Consider the following 18,358-nt stretch of genomic DNA (forward strand, 5'->3'; position numbering starts at 1 on the left):
CAATAACTGAATGGAAATGTACTGTATTTTATGCTTTTGCCTTTATTATGATGTGTTGAATGTGTACATTGATGAGACTATAATAAATAAAATATATATACAGGTAAAGGATAAAGACTAAGGGCTCATTCAACACAATAGTATTTAAAGGCCTAGATCCACTACTATATAAGTGTCACCCCACAATCCAATGAACAACTCCCATCTTATCTGCTGCTTATCAGCGATTATGTAACAGTAGCTGATTAAAGGGCAATTAGCTCAGCAGGGTCCCAACTAGACCATGAAAATGTGTGCAGTGGAGTTGAAAGAAATTAATTTTCCTTCAATGTGGAATACCGGTAATAGTAATAATTACTATTATTTTGATATTATATAGATAACAATAATAATATAACATTACAAATAAAATAATAAAAGATATAGTAATATTATTACAAATAATAATGATAATAAAACACAGTTATAGTGAAAACTCAATGAATTCTTTGTGTTGACAAACAATATTTTCCAATATCATAATTATTATCAAATTCATATTGATGAAGGTGATCCTTATATTTATTTAGAATATTTACAAAAAGAATGGGAAAATGGTTTTCTCGTATTTATGCAATCACCATTATTTGAATATAATATACTGGATAAAATCAAATTATTGTGTTCCATCTATACTGAATTTTCAACTTCAGTAAGTTGCCAAAAGTGTACTTTTATCATGCTTTATTTTGTAACACTGAAATGCACATTCGGTTTCAATCTTAGACAAATATTATATACAGTATTCTGCAAGCAATAAACAAAACTTTTAGATGATTGAAAGTCACATTTTTCTGCAATATCACAGGTCTCCAGACAGAATTTGAAAAAATAAAAACCTGCTTTTTTCCTAAAATAAAGTTTCTTATTATTTAATTATTGTGTTCGACCAACAGATACTTTTCTTTACATAAAAATGCCAACAAATAGATATAACTTTAAAGTTATCAATATTTATGTTTCCCCTTCTCACTAATTGATACATTTGTAAGGTAGACTGACCTCCAATAAACAATGATCCTTGTTTACTGGAATCATACTGTGATAAGTCATTAGCCCCAAACTGTGCTGGTGAAGATAGAAATCTCTTGGCCTACTGTCAAGATCTAGGCCTTTAATTAAAAATTTCTATCACAATTTCTGAAAACAAACACAGTGCAAAGAATGAATAGATGTATTCGGACCGCGAACACGTATTCATCGTAAATAAATGTAAATGAATGATAATGGACTAATACTTAAACAAAAGTTCTGTACAAATTCTGCAAGGATGAATTGTTTGGGAGGTATAACTTAGACGAATGGATAAATCTTTAGCTTTCATTAAGAACGACAACCTCAGTTGAAGAACTACAATACTTTTATTTCAGTCAATTTATTATTTTTTTTCATGAACGAACCCGTGATAGTAATTTGTCGATATTTCATGACCTCTTAACATGAACATCCAGCAAAAACAATACTGTACATGAACGAGTGTCTGGGACTTTATGTAAAAAAAAAACACACATAAACATTTTTACATTTTGAAAATGTATGTCTGTTAGATTTCTTAGAACTCTTTTTTTCAGACTGACTTCATTTTTCTTTAATCTTTGTATTTCATGATTGACACGGAATTTGATATTCTTCCAGTCACGAGAAAGCAACAGGCTCTCATTTTTCCTTGCTCGTTCGCATTCCTCCTTGTTAGGAACTCTTAAGCAGCGGAGATTTTTGGCGAATGACCTTTGCATGGCCGCTAACTGCTCCTCTGTCCAAGAAACGACTTTGATCTTTTTGCCTGTTTGTACTGGAAATTCTAATATATACAAGAAAAATGTTTCAGTCACTTTGTAAAAAACACATAAAATCATAGTACAAAGAATCATGAAGGGTAAAAAAGAAAGAAAAAAGAATAAAGAAAAAATAAATAAACAAAGCTTTGAAATTAAAATGAATTAAATTTATCATACTCAACAAAGGGTTCTAATTACATTTAAGGTTTAGAAAGTACAAGTGGTAAAGAAGAAATATAAAGTTGTTAAGCCTTTACATTAATGTCTAATTTATTTGAATGGAAACTTTTATTGACTGCAAAAAAATCATGCAGTGATTGTGTTAACACAATACCTGCTTTGCGTTTGGAAGCCGATGTTACACCACTGTTGTTGTTCTCATGACCAATCGAACTACAGACCTTCCTTTGGTATTCACACGCTCTGCGTTCTACAGGAGACTGAACTGGTTCATCGACGCAGTTTTCATTACAAGTCAAATCTGAATGTGCATTAGACCAAAACAAAGTGAAATACCCGGTAATGATTGAAACAAGAAACATGTTTTTTTTTGTTTCTAATTGTCCTACAAATGTTATTTAAAAGAAATTACTTCTGGAACAGTGAAGATTGATATGGAAGTTCATTTAGGCGAAACATATCTTGATAGAGTTGAACGCTCACTGGCTTGGTGTCCACAGTGCTACTTAATGAAAACAGTGAGAGGAATTGTTCACATTTTTATCATGTTATTTATGATATTTTATTGTTTAATATTGTTCAAATTATATTAATTTTACATATCTGTTGAAATTTATGTTTGTTTTCTCTTTCTGCATTGACTGTTGGTCATTCGTTTAAACAGTCTCTAAACATTACATTGATGCGCTATTTGACAGTAACTATACTTTTAATGGAAATTACAACTATACATTTACTTATAATTGTAACTGTCGTATCTGTAAATATGTTAGGTCGTACTTATGTAATATCAAGAATCTGAATAAACATGTTAATGTTTTATTAACCCCCCGACTGCATTTAGTGTGGAGAATCTTAATTACATAATGACTACAAGATCAACTGCTTAGATTATTCCTGTTTTCATAATCAAAACATGTTAGAAATAACATGTGTAACCAATTACACATCAGTTAGATTCCGACTGTTAAAAAAATTGATATTAACATTATATAATCTACAATTACATTTTAAATTTGGTGTCCACAAGGCTGATAGAATGATTAAATGAGCTGTAACTTGGTGTCCACAGTGCAGATTGATAATAGCTGAACGTTCACTGACTTGGTGTCCACAGTGCGACTTAATGAAAACAGTAATGGGTAAATCATGTGTTTTATCAAATATGATGTTTTATTGTTTGATATTGTTCAAATTACAATTTTACAGTTCTGTTGACATTTACGTTTGTTTTCTCTTTCTGCAATGTATGTTAGTCATTCGTTTAAACTGTCTCTAAACAGTACATTGATACGATGTTTGACAATAACTATACTTTTAATGGGAATTACACAATGCATTTACTAAAAATTGTAACAGTCGTGTTTGTGAATACGTCAGGCTGTACTTACGTAATATGAAGAATCTGAATAAACATGTAAATGTTTAATTTAAACCCCCGACTGCATTTAGTGTGGAGAGTCTTAATTACACAATGACTACAAGATCAACTGCTTAGATTATTAATGTTTTCATATTCAAAACATGTCCGAAGTAACACGCGTAATAAATGACACGTCATTTAAATTCCATTTGGTAAAAAATAATCGATATTAACACTAAATTATCTACAATCACATATGTAATTTGGTGTCCACAAGGCAGACAGAATGATTTTGTGAGTTGTAATTTGGTGTCCACAATGTAGATTGACTGAGTTGAACGCTCACTGACTTGGTGTCCACAGTGTGACAAGAAAACACTGATGAGTAATGTTCAATTTTTTTATCATGTATTTTATTTATGATATGCAATTGCTTGATATTGTTCAGATTAGAATTTAACATATCTGTTGAAATTTATGTTGTTTGTTTTTTTCGCCGCTTCTGGCATTTACTGTTAGTAACTCGGTTAAACAGTCTCCTAACCATATATTTAATAATTGCTTTACAGTGACTATACTTTTGATGGGAATTACACAAATGCATTTACTGACAATTTGTAACTACTGTCGTATTTGTAAATATGGCATGTTGCATTTACGTAATAATTATTAATTATGAAGAATCTGAATAAACATGTTAATGTTTAATTTAAATCCCTACTGTATTTCAAAACATGTCAGAAGTAACACGCGTAATAAATAACACATCATTTAAATTTCATTTGTTAACAAGAGCTGTCGGAGGACAGCAACGCTCGACTATTCAACAGCCTTGTCAATTGAATGAATACAAAAGTTGAAAAAGGGGCATAATTTTGTAAAATGCAAAGTAGAGGTATTGAACCTCTGTACTGCATGTCATATCATGACAGTGAACAAGTGTGTGAAGTTTCAATCCTTTCCAATTTGTGGATACTGAGATACCAGCTTACATACAAAAACTTAACAAAAAACTGCTAAGTCAAAGGGGCATAATTTTGTAAAAATGCCAAGTAGAGTTATGGGACCTTCACAGTGCATGTTAGATCATGACAGTGAACAAGTGTGTGAAGTTTCAATCCATTCCAATTAGTGGATACTGAGATATCAGATTACATACAAAAATTTAACCAAAAACTGCTAAGTCGAAAAAGGGGCATAATTTTGAAAAAAAAAGAGTAGAGTTATGGGACTTGCTTAGTGCATGTCAGATCATGATAGTGAACAAGTATGTGAAGTTTCAATCCATTCCCATTAGTAAGTACTGAGATACCAGCTTACATACAAAACCTTAACCAAAAATTTCGAAGTCGAAAAAGGGGCATAATTTTGTAAAAAAGCAAAATAGAGTTATGGAACCTGTGCAATGTAAGTCAGTTTGTCACAATGAATAAGTGTGTGAAGTTTCAATCCATTCCCACAAGTGGTTACTGAGATACCAGCTTACATACAAAACCTTAACCAAAATCGGGACGCGGACGCGGACGCTGACGCCGACGCCGACGCCGACGCCGACGCCGACGCATGGGCGAGTGCAATAGCTCACTATTCTATGAATAGTCGAGCTAAAAACTAATATTTATCAACATTAAATCATCTATAATTACATATATGTTATTTGGTGTCCACAAGGCAGATATAATGATTTAGTGAGCAGTATCGTGGTGTCCACAATGCAGACTGATAGATTTAAACGCTCACTGACTTGGTGTCCACAGTGCGACAATAAAAACAGTGAGGAGTAAATGTCCACAATTTTTATCATGTATGTCATTTATGATGTTTTATTGTTAAATATTATTCAAATTAGATGTATCTATTGATATGAATGTTTTTTTTCTCTTTCTGAAATAACCGTTAGTTATTCGTTTAAACTGTCTCTTAGCCAGATATTGAATCGCTGCTTGACAGTAACTATACTTTTGATGGAGAATCTTAATTATATAAAGAGCGCAAAATCAACTGATTAGATAATTCCTGTTTTCATATTCATAACATGTGTAATAAATTACAGCAACAACTAACCTAGTCGCAAACAGTACAAGATGAGGAACCTCATTCACACCAATGACTGTTATTCTTGAATTTCTCTGTTGTTTTGTGTCTGCATGATTTACTAGCCGTCCTAACGATGGTTGATACAGGTTTGGTTCCTCTGAGGCATCAATGCTACCAAAAATATGATAATAACAAAAATTAAAACGTACTGAACAGACAAATGTGTCAAACTAGTGCGATAAAGTCTTAAAGTTAATTCATTTATCTTAGATATACATTTATGAGACCAAATATAATCATGCAGATTTCAAATGGATGTTTTTAATTTTGAAAATGCATTTTTATTCACACGAGTATTTTCATGGATTAAAAGTTGCATTATACAAATAAATTAAAGCATTGACATTAGTTTTCTTGAAGGAATTCGATTTACATTTATGTAAATGTTACACAGTACTGTCTTGCCTTTGATTACCTTATTCTAAAACGGACACAGATCCGCCTAAAAGTTACGTTTGATATCCAATTTTGTAGCTTGAATTTAAAGGCTTGTATCATTTAACGGTTGAAATATTTTACATACCAGTACTTGACACCATTAAAGTCAAAGAAATGTGTGTAGTTTGTATTTTTGTCCTTCACGTCGTCAGCCTTAGATAAAACGCCATGGTATTCCGCAAGGAATTTTCCATTTCTGATCAATTTTTTTTAGCAAAAACACCTCGACCTGAGACATAAAAAGTGAACATAGTGTATTTCATATACGTTAAAAATAAATTGTTTTACTTAGGCAGGTAGTGAAGAAATACTCCTATTCCTGTTTTATTTACTGCAATTTATAGCGGCTGAAAGATGTAATCAATGATTCTTATATTATATAAAACTATAAAATGTTTTCACAGTAGATTTTTTGTTGCAACGCTTTTTAATTAGTAGTTTTGATAAGCTGGATATTGTTATACATAATGATGCATTTGATTTACTGACCAGAGACCGATAAAATGGTCCTTAGGCACAGCAGCTATCTAATTATCTCTGACAGATGCTTGCTGCCGTCTAGTTTATCTGTAGCAGTAGAACGGTTACTGCTAAACAGTAGTATCACCTTTCACAAAAACAAAACTGTAGATTTCCACTGCATTCATTATCAAATAAATGTCATATAAAAAGACATCTTAAAGACCATTTTCCTTTTAAATTATAAAGGATGTTCAGAAAGAAAAATAGAATACACTAAAACGTGTTTTTAGATAAAATCCTACGTTAATGAAATTTTAGCCTTAGCTTATCAACAGTTACATGTGATTTATTGCTTTTTATTGATTACATGCTGATAAACCTCACTTACCATGAAGGCTGCGAGTAGTATCTACTCTCTGGGTCTGAGACAATCGAAATAAGGCATACTAAATATTCGATCTAGCTCGTGCAGCATGAAAGAAAATGATGTTACAGAAAAAAGGTGTTTTCGAAGATATCAATGTTTTACTACTTACTACTGTATCGTTATCAAGTAAACTACTATAGAATGAAATAGCTATTTATAAAGGTTTTCATTAACTAGTTTACCTATAAAGTCGTTGATATATTTTTCGCATATATCTTCAGGATCATGTTGTCCTAAAACGAGCCTCAGAGCTTCCTCGACCGGTTTTATCCTTTTCTCTGTTCGCTGAACCTTTGACATCAACAAATAACTCGTAATACATCTTAAGACATTCGTCTTGCGTTTAATAATAAAGAATTAATAATTTGTAACTGAATGCACGATTTATCTATTTATCCCTATTCAAAACATATTTCTTATAAAATAATGAACCCGTTTACTACCACTGTCTGGAGTTGGCAGTCTCGTGTTTTATGTCATACAAGCAATGTACAAAACAAGATCTGAATGCGTGTTAAGTGTACATAATTTCTGTAGAATCGAATGGTTAAAGCCCAGTTCCGTTCCTTGACACTGCGACATACCTTCACTCCCATAAATATGGTTGTTCTAATAGTTATATTACTTTCAACTGTGTATACTCTTAGTATTTTCTTCAATACTTGAATGCAAAATTAGAAATTCATTTTACATTTGCTTGCTAAAGATGCATCATACTTAGTGTAAAAATACCTGTTTTAGAAATTGGAATTCTTTTCCATTTATTAATATGACCACAACATCGGGAAGAAGGGCAACACCGCTGACGACTTGTCCAACGAGAGTAACTGGTTTGAAACATCCGAGGAATGCCTGAAAATTATATCGCATGAACAAGATAAGGAACAAATTCCTCATGCATTTTTTGTCATTCTTTTTTTTTTCTCTTCTTTAATTTACTAGTTTTTACTCTCCTCGTCTTTTTTAACACATTTTCCAATAATACTTACATTTATAATTTAAAAAAAGAATACTGCAGATTAATTAAGAATGTACTTCCTTTTCAAAGATTATTAGAAAGAAATAACCTGTTACTGATGTATTTGTTGTAGATGTACTGTATTTATTGGAAAATAAAAATATATTACAAAAAAAAAGAGAAAAATATCTAAATTGATGTTACATTAAAATACAACAACCACTGTTCTGCATTCGACAAATTGATGATTTATGTTCATCAAGATACCCTTACAGGTAAAATCGTACCTCTAAGCCGTGACCTTATAGAAAAATGTGTATTTCTGCATGAAATTTATTTTATTGAAAATTGTTAGACCAATAATTATAAGGAGAAAACTGCAATGTTAAATCTGGGGAATGATCATGTGTTATAAGTAAAGAATATAGGATCTTTCGATGCTTTTCTTCAGGGGTCGTAGCTCATGGGTCAAATTCTTACTATATGTGAAATATGTACTTTTTAAAAATAAAATCATATCAGCAGAATGTAAATACATCAATAAAAGAGGAATGTGTCTTTTCCCGATCAGGGTAATTTCATCTAGTGCCCCTAACTTTGAAATGTTTATTATCATGATTGAAACAAAGTACCACTTGCTATTAATTCATAATCAATTACAAAAATAAAAAAGTATCACAAAATGGGGAAAATGTTCCCAGTGGGGATTCAAACCTATGACCCTTTCGAATATTGCTTCACTACCTCCGTCAAGCTAGCTTACGTAGGCTTAAGTTTCTGAGAATTAAGATGAAAACAAAATCGTGTGGTAAATAAATTTAAAAAAAAGATCCTTTATCATGAAATTACCTACTCACGAATAATACCAACTTTCATTACAAACCATTATTTTGATAAGCATTTTTTTCTTTTAAGGTATTAGACACCTAATAGTTGTGTTGAGAATGGTTTATTCTTAAAGTTAACCTTATTTCGCACTGTTTCATTAATTTAGGCCATTTTCATCGCGGCTATTTGCATAAATTTTGTGTATAAATATTACTTCCTCAAACTTTTATAGACATAGACACATTTTTAAGCGACGGTATATGGGGCCGTCTTATCAACATCGTAACTTTACGAGAAAATTGCGAAGTCTATTTCTCGTAAGTATGTTGTTGAGACGGGTCCAATGTACATAAAGTATTCAGAAAATTTATTACTTCAATGTAATGGTAAATAATTGCAAAACACATTATAAAACTTAATATAACTTTTTTTCTAGTGCGTCTACAGTAATAAGGATCTAATCTGACAGAAATCTGACTCCGGCGTTAAAAAATTAAGGACAGTCTTTTGAGACTGTTAAAAACCTTGCTTTCTACATTAGAAAAATAACCATGGGACTGCGCAATTTCTAATTTCTATTCCTGAAAATTGTTATTTTTTCCAGCTAAATATTGCAAAGATTGCAATGCTCGGTCTGGCATTTTATGTAAGTTAATGTTTATGACAATACGATTTTGCACCTATTTTGTTTTTAAAAAAGGAGATAAAATAGGCCTTCAATAGTCAGTTTTGCTTAACGCATGTAATGTGGAATGCCGCAATGATAACTTTATAAAAATATCAATCATCTGTTAATAGCAGGCAGTGTGTCATCAAGAAAATGGTAATTAAAGCGCGCGCCTGTTATAGTCACAACTTGATACTAGTATAGTAAATCAAAATTAACACTAGATCTGTATATTGTTGAAAACTGAGCAAAAATGTACCTGCTTCTCAGAATTAAACTCTATTTGAAAATGCGTCGGAATCGTGTCTTTAACTATTATATCACAGCCGTCAGCACTGAAGAATAAATCATTACATATTGATTCATTGATCGGTAAAGAAAAAACGCACATCAAATAACATCAAAACTTGATAACATTGTTTTGCCATATAACTATTTGCCATGCTTTAATTAATGATACTGAACTCGATTATATGGATAGAAATAAAAATGTTCAACTACACGTGTAAAATAAATGATCTTCATTCGATATGTAGAATTCTAATATTATTAATATGGATAGAAATAATAATGTTCAAATTCACATGTATAATACATTATATTGATTGAATTATCTACTACCTTCCAAACAGACAGTATGGATTCATTATTGGATACACATGTCCTTTAACAACCACTTTCCCAAGTGAAGCCTAGAAGTGAGAGAAAAACTATTTGAAATTATTTTTCCTTATCGTGTAAGACCGCAATCTATCAATAGCATATAAATCTTTCTCCATGATGATCAGTTATGTTAAAACACTTTGAAATCAGAGATTGGTAGCATTGTATTGTTTAACAAAGTTCTTTAAACACATACCAAATATATATTTCTCAAATTAATTAAAGTAAGAAAAACTAAAAAACTATAAGTAACAAGCTATGAAGTAATAAAAAAATTACCTTTGCCATTGTTGAAATATTCCGCATTGAATTAACTTTCTCTGTTGACATAAATTAGGGACAGATGGGGTTCATAAAACATATTATCGCCTGTTTTATCAGAAATTACTGCAAATTGCCCTTCAGACTGCCTCGGTAGATATAATTGCTACACTGCGGTGTCAGGTTACCGCACGGATCTGTGTGTGAGCGAAACATAAAATCTACAAGTTTAATGCACCAGGCAAGGTGTGCGTTTCACTGGTCCATAACGTTGGTTGACAGTTCCTGATTTAAAGGGAAGATAACCCCTCTCTGACTTGTCTGGAGGTGTGATCTTTGTGGACACCATGTTCCGGTGTCCACAACGAAAAATGTGTCCACAACGAAGGTCAAAATCATACAAATGTGTCCACAACGGTAGGAATATGAGGGCGCGCACACACACACACACACACACACACACACACACACACACAGACTGGAGTAAATCAATATGTCTCCCACACAACTGTGTGGTGGGAGACATAACTAGTATTGTCTTTAGGAAACAGGGTGTGCGCCCCACCCCCACCCCACTGGTACATTTGTCACAAATAAGGGGCAATAATTCAAATGTTTGCAGTCTTAATGGGGTATAGCCTCAACAAACATTTTATAAAAAGGATTTATTATTCTAGGCCATATACCTTTTGAGCTATGAGCATCACAAACAAAAAATCCACTATTTTGGCTATTTCAAGGGCCATAACTCTGTAATAAATGCTAAGATTCTCAAGAAGAATGTTAACTGTGCAAAGTCACATCATTATAAAGACTCAAGCAAGGTTTCATGAATTTACATCAAATACTTTTTTAGCTAGGCACATATTGAGGTGAAAATTTTTGACTATTTCAGGGGCCATAACTCTAAAAATAGGGGATGGTGCCAGCCAAAAAATAAGAGCTTTGCAAGTTTATATCATGATGAAAACTTATGCAAGTTTTCAGCAGTTTATTTTAAATACTTTTTGATTTAGGTGCATCACAAGGTGAAAATGTGCCTTTTTTACTATTTCAGGGGCCATAACTCTGAAAACAGGGGGCGGACCCAAAAGAAAAATTGGAGGTGTGCAAGTTCATAACATGATTAAGACTCAAGCAAGGTGTCATGAATCTATATCAAGTACTTCTTGAGCTAGGCATGTCACTTGTGAAAATGTGCATTTTCCACTACTTCCGGGGTCATAACTAAAAAAAAATGGGGGGCTGAGCCAGACGAAAAATAGGAGGTGTGCAAGTTCATATCATGATAAAAACTTATGCAAGGTTTAATCAATTTATAAAAAATTCTTTTAGACCTAGGCCTGTCACGAGGTGAAAATGTGCATTTTTTACTATTTGTGAGGCCATAACTCTAGAAATAGGGGGCGGAGCCAGACAAAAAATAGGAGGTGCACAAGTTCATATCATGATTAAGACGCATGCAAGGTTTCATGAATCTATATCAAATACTTTTTCAGCTAGGCATGTCACAAGGTGAAAATGTGCATTTTTGACTATTTCAGGGGCCATAACTCTGAAAATAGGGGGTGGAGCCAGGCGAAAAATATAAGATGCACAAGTTCATATTATGATGAAGACTCAAGCAAGGTTTTATCAATATATATCAAATACTTTTTGAGGTAGGCGCTTCACAAACATGGATGGACGGACACACAGACAAGACAAAATCTATGGGGGGGGGGGGGGGGGGGGGGGGCACAAAAAGAGGTGTGCAAGTTTATATCATGATAAAGACTTATGCAAGTTTTCAACCATTTATATATCATACTTTTTGAGCTAGGTGTGTAACAAGGTGAAAATGTGCACTTCTGACTATTTCAGGGACCATAACTCTAAACAAGAGGGTCATGAAGGCCTAGGAATCATCAAGATTAACATTCTGACCAACTTTCATTAAGATATGGTCTTATATGTGGCCTCTACAGTGTTAACTAGCTTTTTCTTTGATTTGACCTGGTGACCTAGTTTTTGATCCTACATGACCTATATTCAAACTGGACCTTGAAATCATCAAGATTAAAATTCTGACCAAGTTTCATGAAGATACAGTCATAAATGTGGCCTCTACAGTGTTAACAAGCTTTTCCTATGATTTGACCTGGTGACCTAGTTTTTGACCCCAGATGACCCAATATCAAACTCGTCCAAGATTTTATCGAGGGTAACATTCTGACCAAGTTTCATTAAGATTGGGCCAAAATTGTGACCTCTGGAGTGTTAACAAGCTTTTCCTTTGATTTGACCCGGTGACCTAGTTTTTGACCCCAGATGACCCAAAATCGAACTCATCCAAGATTTTATTAAGGGTAACATTCTGACCAAGTTTCATTAAGATTGGGCCAAAATTGTGACCTCTAGAGTGTTAACAAGCTTTTCCTTTGACTTGACCTGGTGTCCTAGTTTTTGACCCCAGATGACCCAATATCAACCTCGTCCAAGATTTTTAAGAGGGTAACATTCTGACCAAGTTTCATTCAGATTAGGCCAAAACTGTGACCTCTAGAGTGTTAACAGTCAAATTGTTGACGACGGACGGACGACGGACGGACAGACAACGGACACAGGGCGATCACAAAAGCTCACCTTGAGCACTTTGTGCTCAGGTGAGCTAAAAATAGGGGGCGGACCCAAATGAAAAATAGAAGACGGCAAATTCATATTATGATTAAGAAGCATGCAAGGTTTCATGAATCTATATCAAACTCTTTTTGAGCTAGGCCAGTCACAAGGTGAAAATGAGCATTTTTAACTATTTCAGGGGTCCATATAATGATAAAGACTTATGAAATACTTTTTTAGCTTGGCGTATCACATGGTGAAAATGTGCATTTCTGACTATTTCAGGGGCCATAACTCTAAAAATAGGGGGCAGATCCATATGAAAAATAGTAGGTGCCCACGTTCATATCATGATTAAGACTCATGCAAGGTTTCATGAATCTATATCAAATACTTTTTGAGCTAGGCGTGTCACATGGGGGAAATGTGCATTTTTTACTATGCACAGGGGCTATAACTCTAAAAATAGGGGGCGGAGCCAGATGAAAAATAGGAGGTCTGCAAGTTCATATCATGATAAAGACTCAAGCAAGGTTTCATCAATTTGTATCAAATACTTTTGAGCTAGGCGCGTCACGAACTTCGGACGAACATCTGGATGCACAGATGGACAGACAAACACACACGAACGCACAAACAAGACCAAATCTATATGCCACCACCATTCATGGGGGGGGGGGGGCACAAAAAGCAATATTCTGGCTTCAACACATTGAAAAAAAAAAAATCTCCTCGTATAACTGAAATGATTTTGTTTCCAAGATCAGACTTTCAAAGAAAGATGTTTACCCTGACAGCATTGTTATTCAAGAAATCATAAATATGTCCCTATATATTTTCAGTTAATTAAAGTATGGCCAGTAGTTCTGATGTATATCAATTAAACTGCATGTGCATAGCAGAGAGTGATTTAAATACTTGCATCTGAATGACTACCCATATCTAATTAACTGAGAAAATTATTGGATATATTTATTATTTCGATTCAAACCGCCCTTCAGCACTACTTTTTTGCTAAATATGTCTTTCAGCTGGCCTTTTACAGTCATATAAACACCTCCCCTGCCTTGGAAAGTGATGCACAACTAAAATTTTCTGATATTTACTAGTTTAAAATTAATGTAGAAAACAGTTACAAATGTAAAAATAAAATTGGATGTAAATACTTTTCAAATATTCAAATTTTATGAAGTCTTTGCAGTTTCTGAAAATTAGATGTGTGTCGGTGCCACCCGCCCCCCCCCCCGCATCCTGCCACTGTAACATGGTTTTACGACTCAGGTTAAATAATTTTTAAGATGTATGCAACACAAACTTTTAAGAACCTTATGTGTATTTTTCACTTATTTAGCCGTAACTCTGGCCTAGCTGAGTAAAATCCTAAAGAGAACACTTCACAGGCTATAAAACAATCCGCTAATGTTTTATGATTCTAGGTCAAGTACATTTTAACATACATGTTTCACAAACTTTTTTTTTTTTTGAGTTAAGTCTGGACAAGAAGTCTGGTCTTGTGTAATGAAAAAACTTAAAAAACAAAATAAGTCCGGGGGCCATAACTCCTATACAACTGAATGAATCCGGACGCGAAACCTCAGGTGCACAATTGCACATGCTGACCAACATTCCTGTAAACTTTGGCGACTCTAGGTCAAATACTTCTGGAGCTACGCGCGACACAAAATTAAAATGACCAATTTTTCACTAAGTCAGGGGCCATAACTCCTACACGACTGAATGAATCCGGATGCGAAACCCCAGGTGTACAACTACACATGCTGACCAACATTCCTGTAAAGTTTGGTGACACTTTCCCTCAGTTAAAATTGCTTCTTACTCATTAGAAATTGTATGTCTCAGAAATTTTGTATTTCTACTGTTTAGCACTGAAAAAAAAGTACTGTACTTGAAACTTGATTGATAAACAAACTTGAGATTCTAGTAGATATAACATCTCATAAGAAAAACAATAACTAGAGATGGTTCAATTAATTTGAATTTACCCTTATGATAAGGTATACTACCTCCTTAGGCAGAATTCTATTACAAAAATTTTAAATGGATTCCAAAGGACCAGAAAGCATAACAACAATAAATTCAAGTACGGGGAGACACTTAAAAATTGCTGTTGACACAGTGAACAAACTCACCTCGTATATCTTCAGTCTCCCTGGTAGGGTTTCGTTACTTGATTCACTTGAACAAGAATGAGTATCATTTGTTCCTGAGTCCTTAGGGTAAGAAGATTGTTCCTCATCTTCAGAATGATCACTGTCACTTATTCCCTGCGGCACTGATGTGTTGGTGTTTATGGAAGGTGCCATACGTCTCGGTGGACTTTGCGTTTTAGCTCTTCCCTTGTCAAATCCTGATGGTGTGTTGTTAGAAGTTCTATATTTTTTATCTGCACGTCTGGAGTCGTAACTCCTTGATCCACTAACAAGCATCTGGGGCTTTGATTTAGGATATTGAGAGGCTGATAAAGGTCTTCCTGGAGGTTTACCTCTCTTGGAATCAAACCCTGCTTTCTGTTTCCGTCTATCTCTGATGGGCATGACTGGCTCAAAATCTGTTACCAATCCCTGCACCATTCTTTTTATGACCTCAGTTGCAATCCTTGTTTTCTCTGATTCCATATGAACCAGATTGATACTAAACCTGTAGGATTTATTTTTGGAACAAAACATCACCAAACTCTCGAACAGTCTCTCTGCACAATACACTGGATCTCCCTGTCCAATACCTATAACAAAATATAATTCATATATTAGCAATCTGATATTAACTAGAATTCTTAAATGGTAGTGGAAGCGGTTATCATACTAACAGGTAGGATAGTAGTAAATAAATTTGCTTTATGTCCTTTTTAAAATGAACAATCTTCTGAGAGCTGTAACACATGGCTAGACTGATTTTAAAATATCTATGTGTCCCACTACCCACCACCACTGTTACTGTACATGGTTTCATGATTCTAGGCGAAACACTTTTTCTGAAGTTAGCAACATATCTCACCATATTATATAGACTTAATAGTTTACTTACGACTGTGAGAAGTTTTATCAAATTCTACACTGTGGAAAAATTTCTATTTGAAAAATATATTATGAAAGTTGTGATTTTCCCATAGACTCTGATTATAAACAAGAGCTGTCCATAAGATAGCACGCTTGATTTTTCTCAGTGCTTCACTCTGAATTACAGCTTTGCCAGTAAAAAAAAAATCCACGCTAAAAAGGGACATAATTCTGTCAAAATTCAAACCAGAGTTATGAGCATTATGTCTTCCAGTGTAGACTTTGATAGCAAATAACTATTTTGAGTTTCAAGTCAAAAGCTTTAAAAGTAACAGAGATATCTGACTTTATCCAAAATTTTAACAATAAATTCTAAGTTAAAAAGGGACACAATTCTGTCAAAATTCAAATCAGAGTTATGGGGATTGTGTCTCCTGGTGTAGACTTTGGCATAAACGGGTATTTTAAGTTTCAAATCAAAAGCTTTGATAGTAACAGAGATATTTGACTTTATCAAAAACTTTAACTAAAAATTCTAAGTTAAAAAGGGGCATAATTCTGTCAAAATTCAAATCAGAGTTATGGGGATTGTGTCTCCTGGTGTAGACTTTGATAGTAAACAACTATTATACTCCTTATGCTTGTTGATGATATTCTTCGGTCCGTGAACCTGAAAAGCCAAGTTGACCTCATACTTCTTGACTTTTCAAAAGCGTTGGACATGGTCAACCATGAAAAACTATTGTACAAACTCCATTATTATGGTATAAGGGGTCATAACTTAAAATGGATCAAAGGCTTTCTAGACAATAGGTCACAATCCGTAGTTGTCAATGGCTACAACTCCAGCTCCATACCAGTCTCATCTGGCGTGCCCCAGGGTTCGGTTCTAGGACCTCTCTTATTTTTAATCTATATCAATGATCTTCCTGAGTTTGTTAAATTTTTTAAAGTATGCCTCTTTGCTGATGACACTGCCATATATCTCTCTCTAACTGTTGCCTCATATTCTAGCCTACTACAACAAGATCTACACCAGCTTGAAATATGGGAACAAAAATGGGACATGCAATTTAATCCATCCAAGTGCCAGGTCATCCAAATCACAAAACGTAGTACAGTCATTCCAACTCAATACATACTTCACAACACCATCCTTGAATCAGCCAAGGGCCAAATACCTACGTTACAATATCAAATGACTTATCCTTTAACAATCACATTGACAACATTACCAAAAAAGCAAATCAGACACTTGGCTTCCTCAGACGTAACATCAAAGTCCACTTGCAAGCACTCAAATCAACAGCATACAAGACAATGGTCAGGCCCCAGCTGGAGTACAGTTCTACAGTTTGGTCCCCGTATTCAGGCACTCGCATTGATCAGCTTGAGTCGGTGCAGCGCAGGGCTGCTCGGTGGGCAATTACTCTAGACTATCCAGTGTCACTGATATGTTGACCTCCCTTAACTGGAGACGTCTTGACCTTTGCTGCATTGACCAGGGCCTTGATATGTTTCATAACATTCTCCATAACCAGGTAGCCATTTCCCTCCCAAATGATGTTAAACCACTCGCCAGACCATCTAGACACACTCACTCCCTAGCATTCCAGCCAATTCCAACCTCAATTGATTACCACAAATACTCCATCCCTGTACCATTATACACTGGAATGCTATTCCGCCAGAAGTGGTAAACATATCCGCAGTTCAGTCAGGCTGTTAGCCAGATTGAACATGTCTCCCCATAAACCACCTGCTCTATTTTTTAACCTGTTTTTAACCAACCTTATTTCTTTGTTTTTAAACCTCTTTATGTTCACATTCTTACTAATATTCTTTTGTCAGTTGACGCGTGCAAGGTCTACGTCCTCGTGAGGGGTTTGACCTAAACGGAAGATAAACCACCTGCTCTATTTTTTAACCTGTTTTTAACCAATCTTATTGCTTTGTTTTTAAACCTCTTTATGTTCACATTCTTACTAATATTCTTTTATCGGTTGACACGTGCAAGGTCTACATCCTCACGAGGGGTTTGACCTAAACGGAAGATAGATAGATAACTATTTTAAGTTTCAAGTCAATAGCTTTGATAGTAACAGAGATATCTGACTTTCTAAAAAAACTTTAACCAAAAATTCTAAGTTAAAAAGGGGCATAATTCTGTCAAAATTCAAACAGAGTTATGGGGATTGTTTCTCCTGGTGTAGACTTTGATAGTAAATAATATTTTAAGTTTCAAACCAATAGCTTTGACAGTAACAGAGATATTTGACTTTATCAAAAACATTAACCAACGGTGACACCGACGCCTACATCAGGGCAAGTACAATAGCTCTACTTTTCCTTCAAAAAGTCAAGCTAAAAATTGCAAGAGGTCCAAACTATCAAATCAGTCTAGAAAAACAAGAGGTCAAAGATGGACCTAGGTTGCTCACCTGAGTAAATCTGTAAACATGTTTGGCCTAATGATTTCATTAAGACATATATTCTGACCCAATTTCATTAAGATTGGACCAAAAAGTGGCTTCTTGAGTGTAAACAAGAGCTGCTGACTTAGTTTTTGACCCCACATG

The 18,358-nt window shown here is 34.2% G+C and overlaps 1 protein-coding gene and 1 long non-coding RNA gene across 2 annotated transcripts in view; both read right to left on the reverse strand.

The window, feature by feature from the left end:
* LOC123546393 (uncharacterized) overlaps positions 1–17,483 on the reverse strand; it is a 46,992-nt gene extending 29,509 nt beyond the window's left edge. Inside the window, exons 1-2 of the mRNA XM_053532616.1 lie at positions 17,381–17,483; positions 14,913–15,505 (exon numbers count right to left, since the gene is read on the reverse strand). Of these exons, the coding sequence (XP_053388591.1) occupies positions 14,913–15,505; positions 17,381–17,483 (696 nt within the window). The remainder of the gene's footprint in view (positions 1–14,912; positions 15,506–17,380) is intronic.
* Positions 1,622–7,644, reverse strand: LOC128551699 (uncharacterized). Its single transcript, XR_008368865.1, has 6 exons — positions 7,517–7,644; positions 6,967–7,075; positions 5,981–6,124; positions 5,425–5,568; positions 2,152–2,298; positions 1,622–1,840 (listed from the first exon to the last, which is right to left on the reverse strand). It is a non-coding gene; the product is annotated as an uncharacterized LOC128551699 (long non-coding RNA).
* Positions 17,484–18,358: the final 875 nt, after the last annotated feature.

The sequence above is a fragment of the Mercenaria mercenaria genome, unplaced genomic scaffold (genome assembly GCF_021730395.1).
Source record: "Mercenaria mercenaria strain notata unplaced genomic scaffold, MADL_Memer_1 contig_157, whole genome shotgun sequence".
NCBI lineage: Eukaryota > Metazoa > Mollusca > Bivalvia > Venerida > Veneridae > Mercenaria > Mercenaria mercenaria.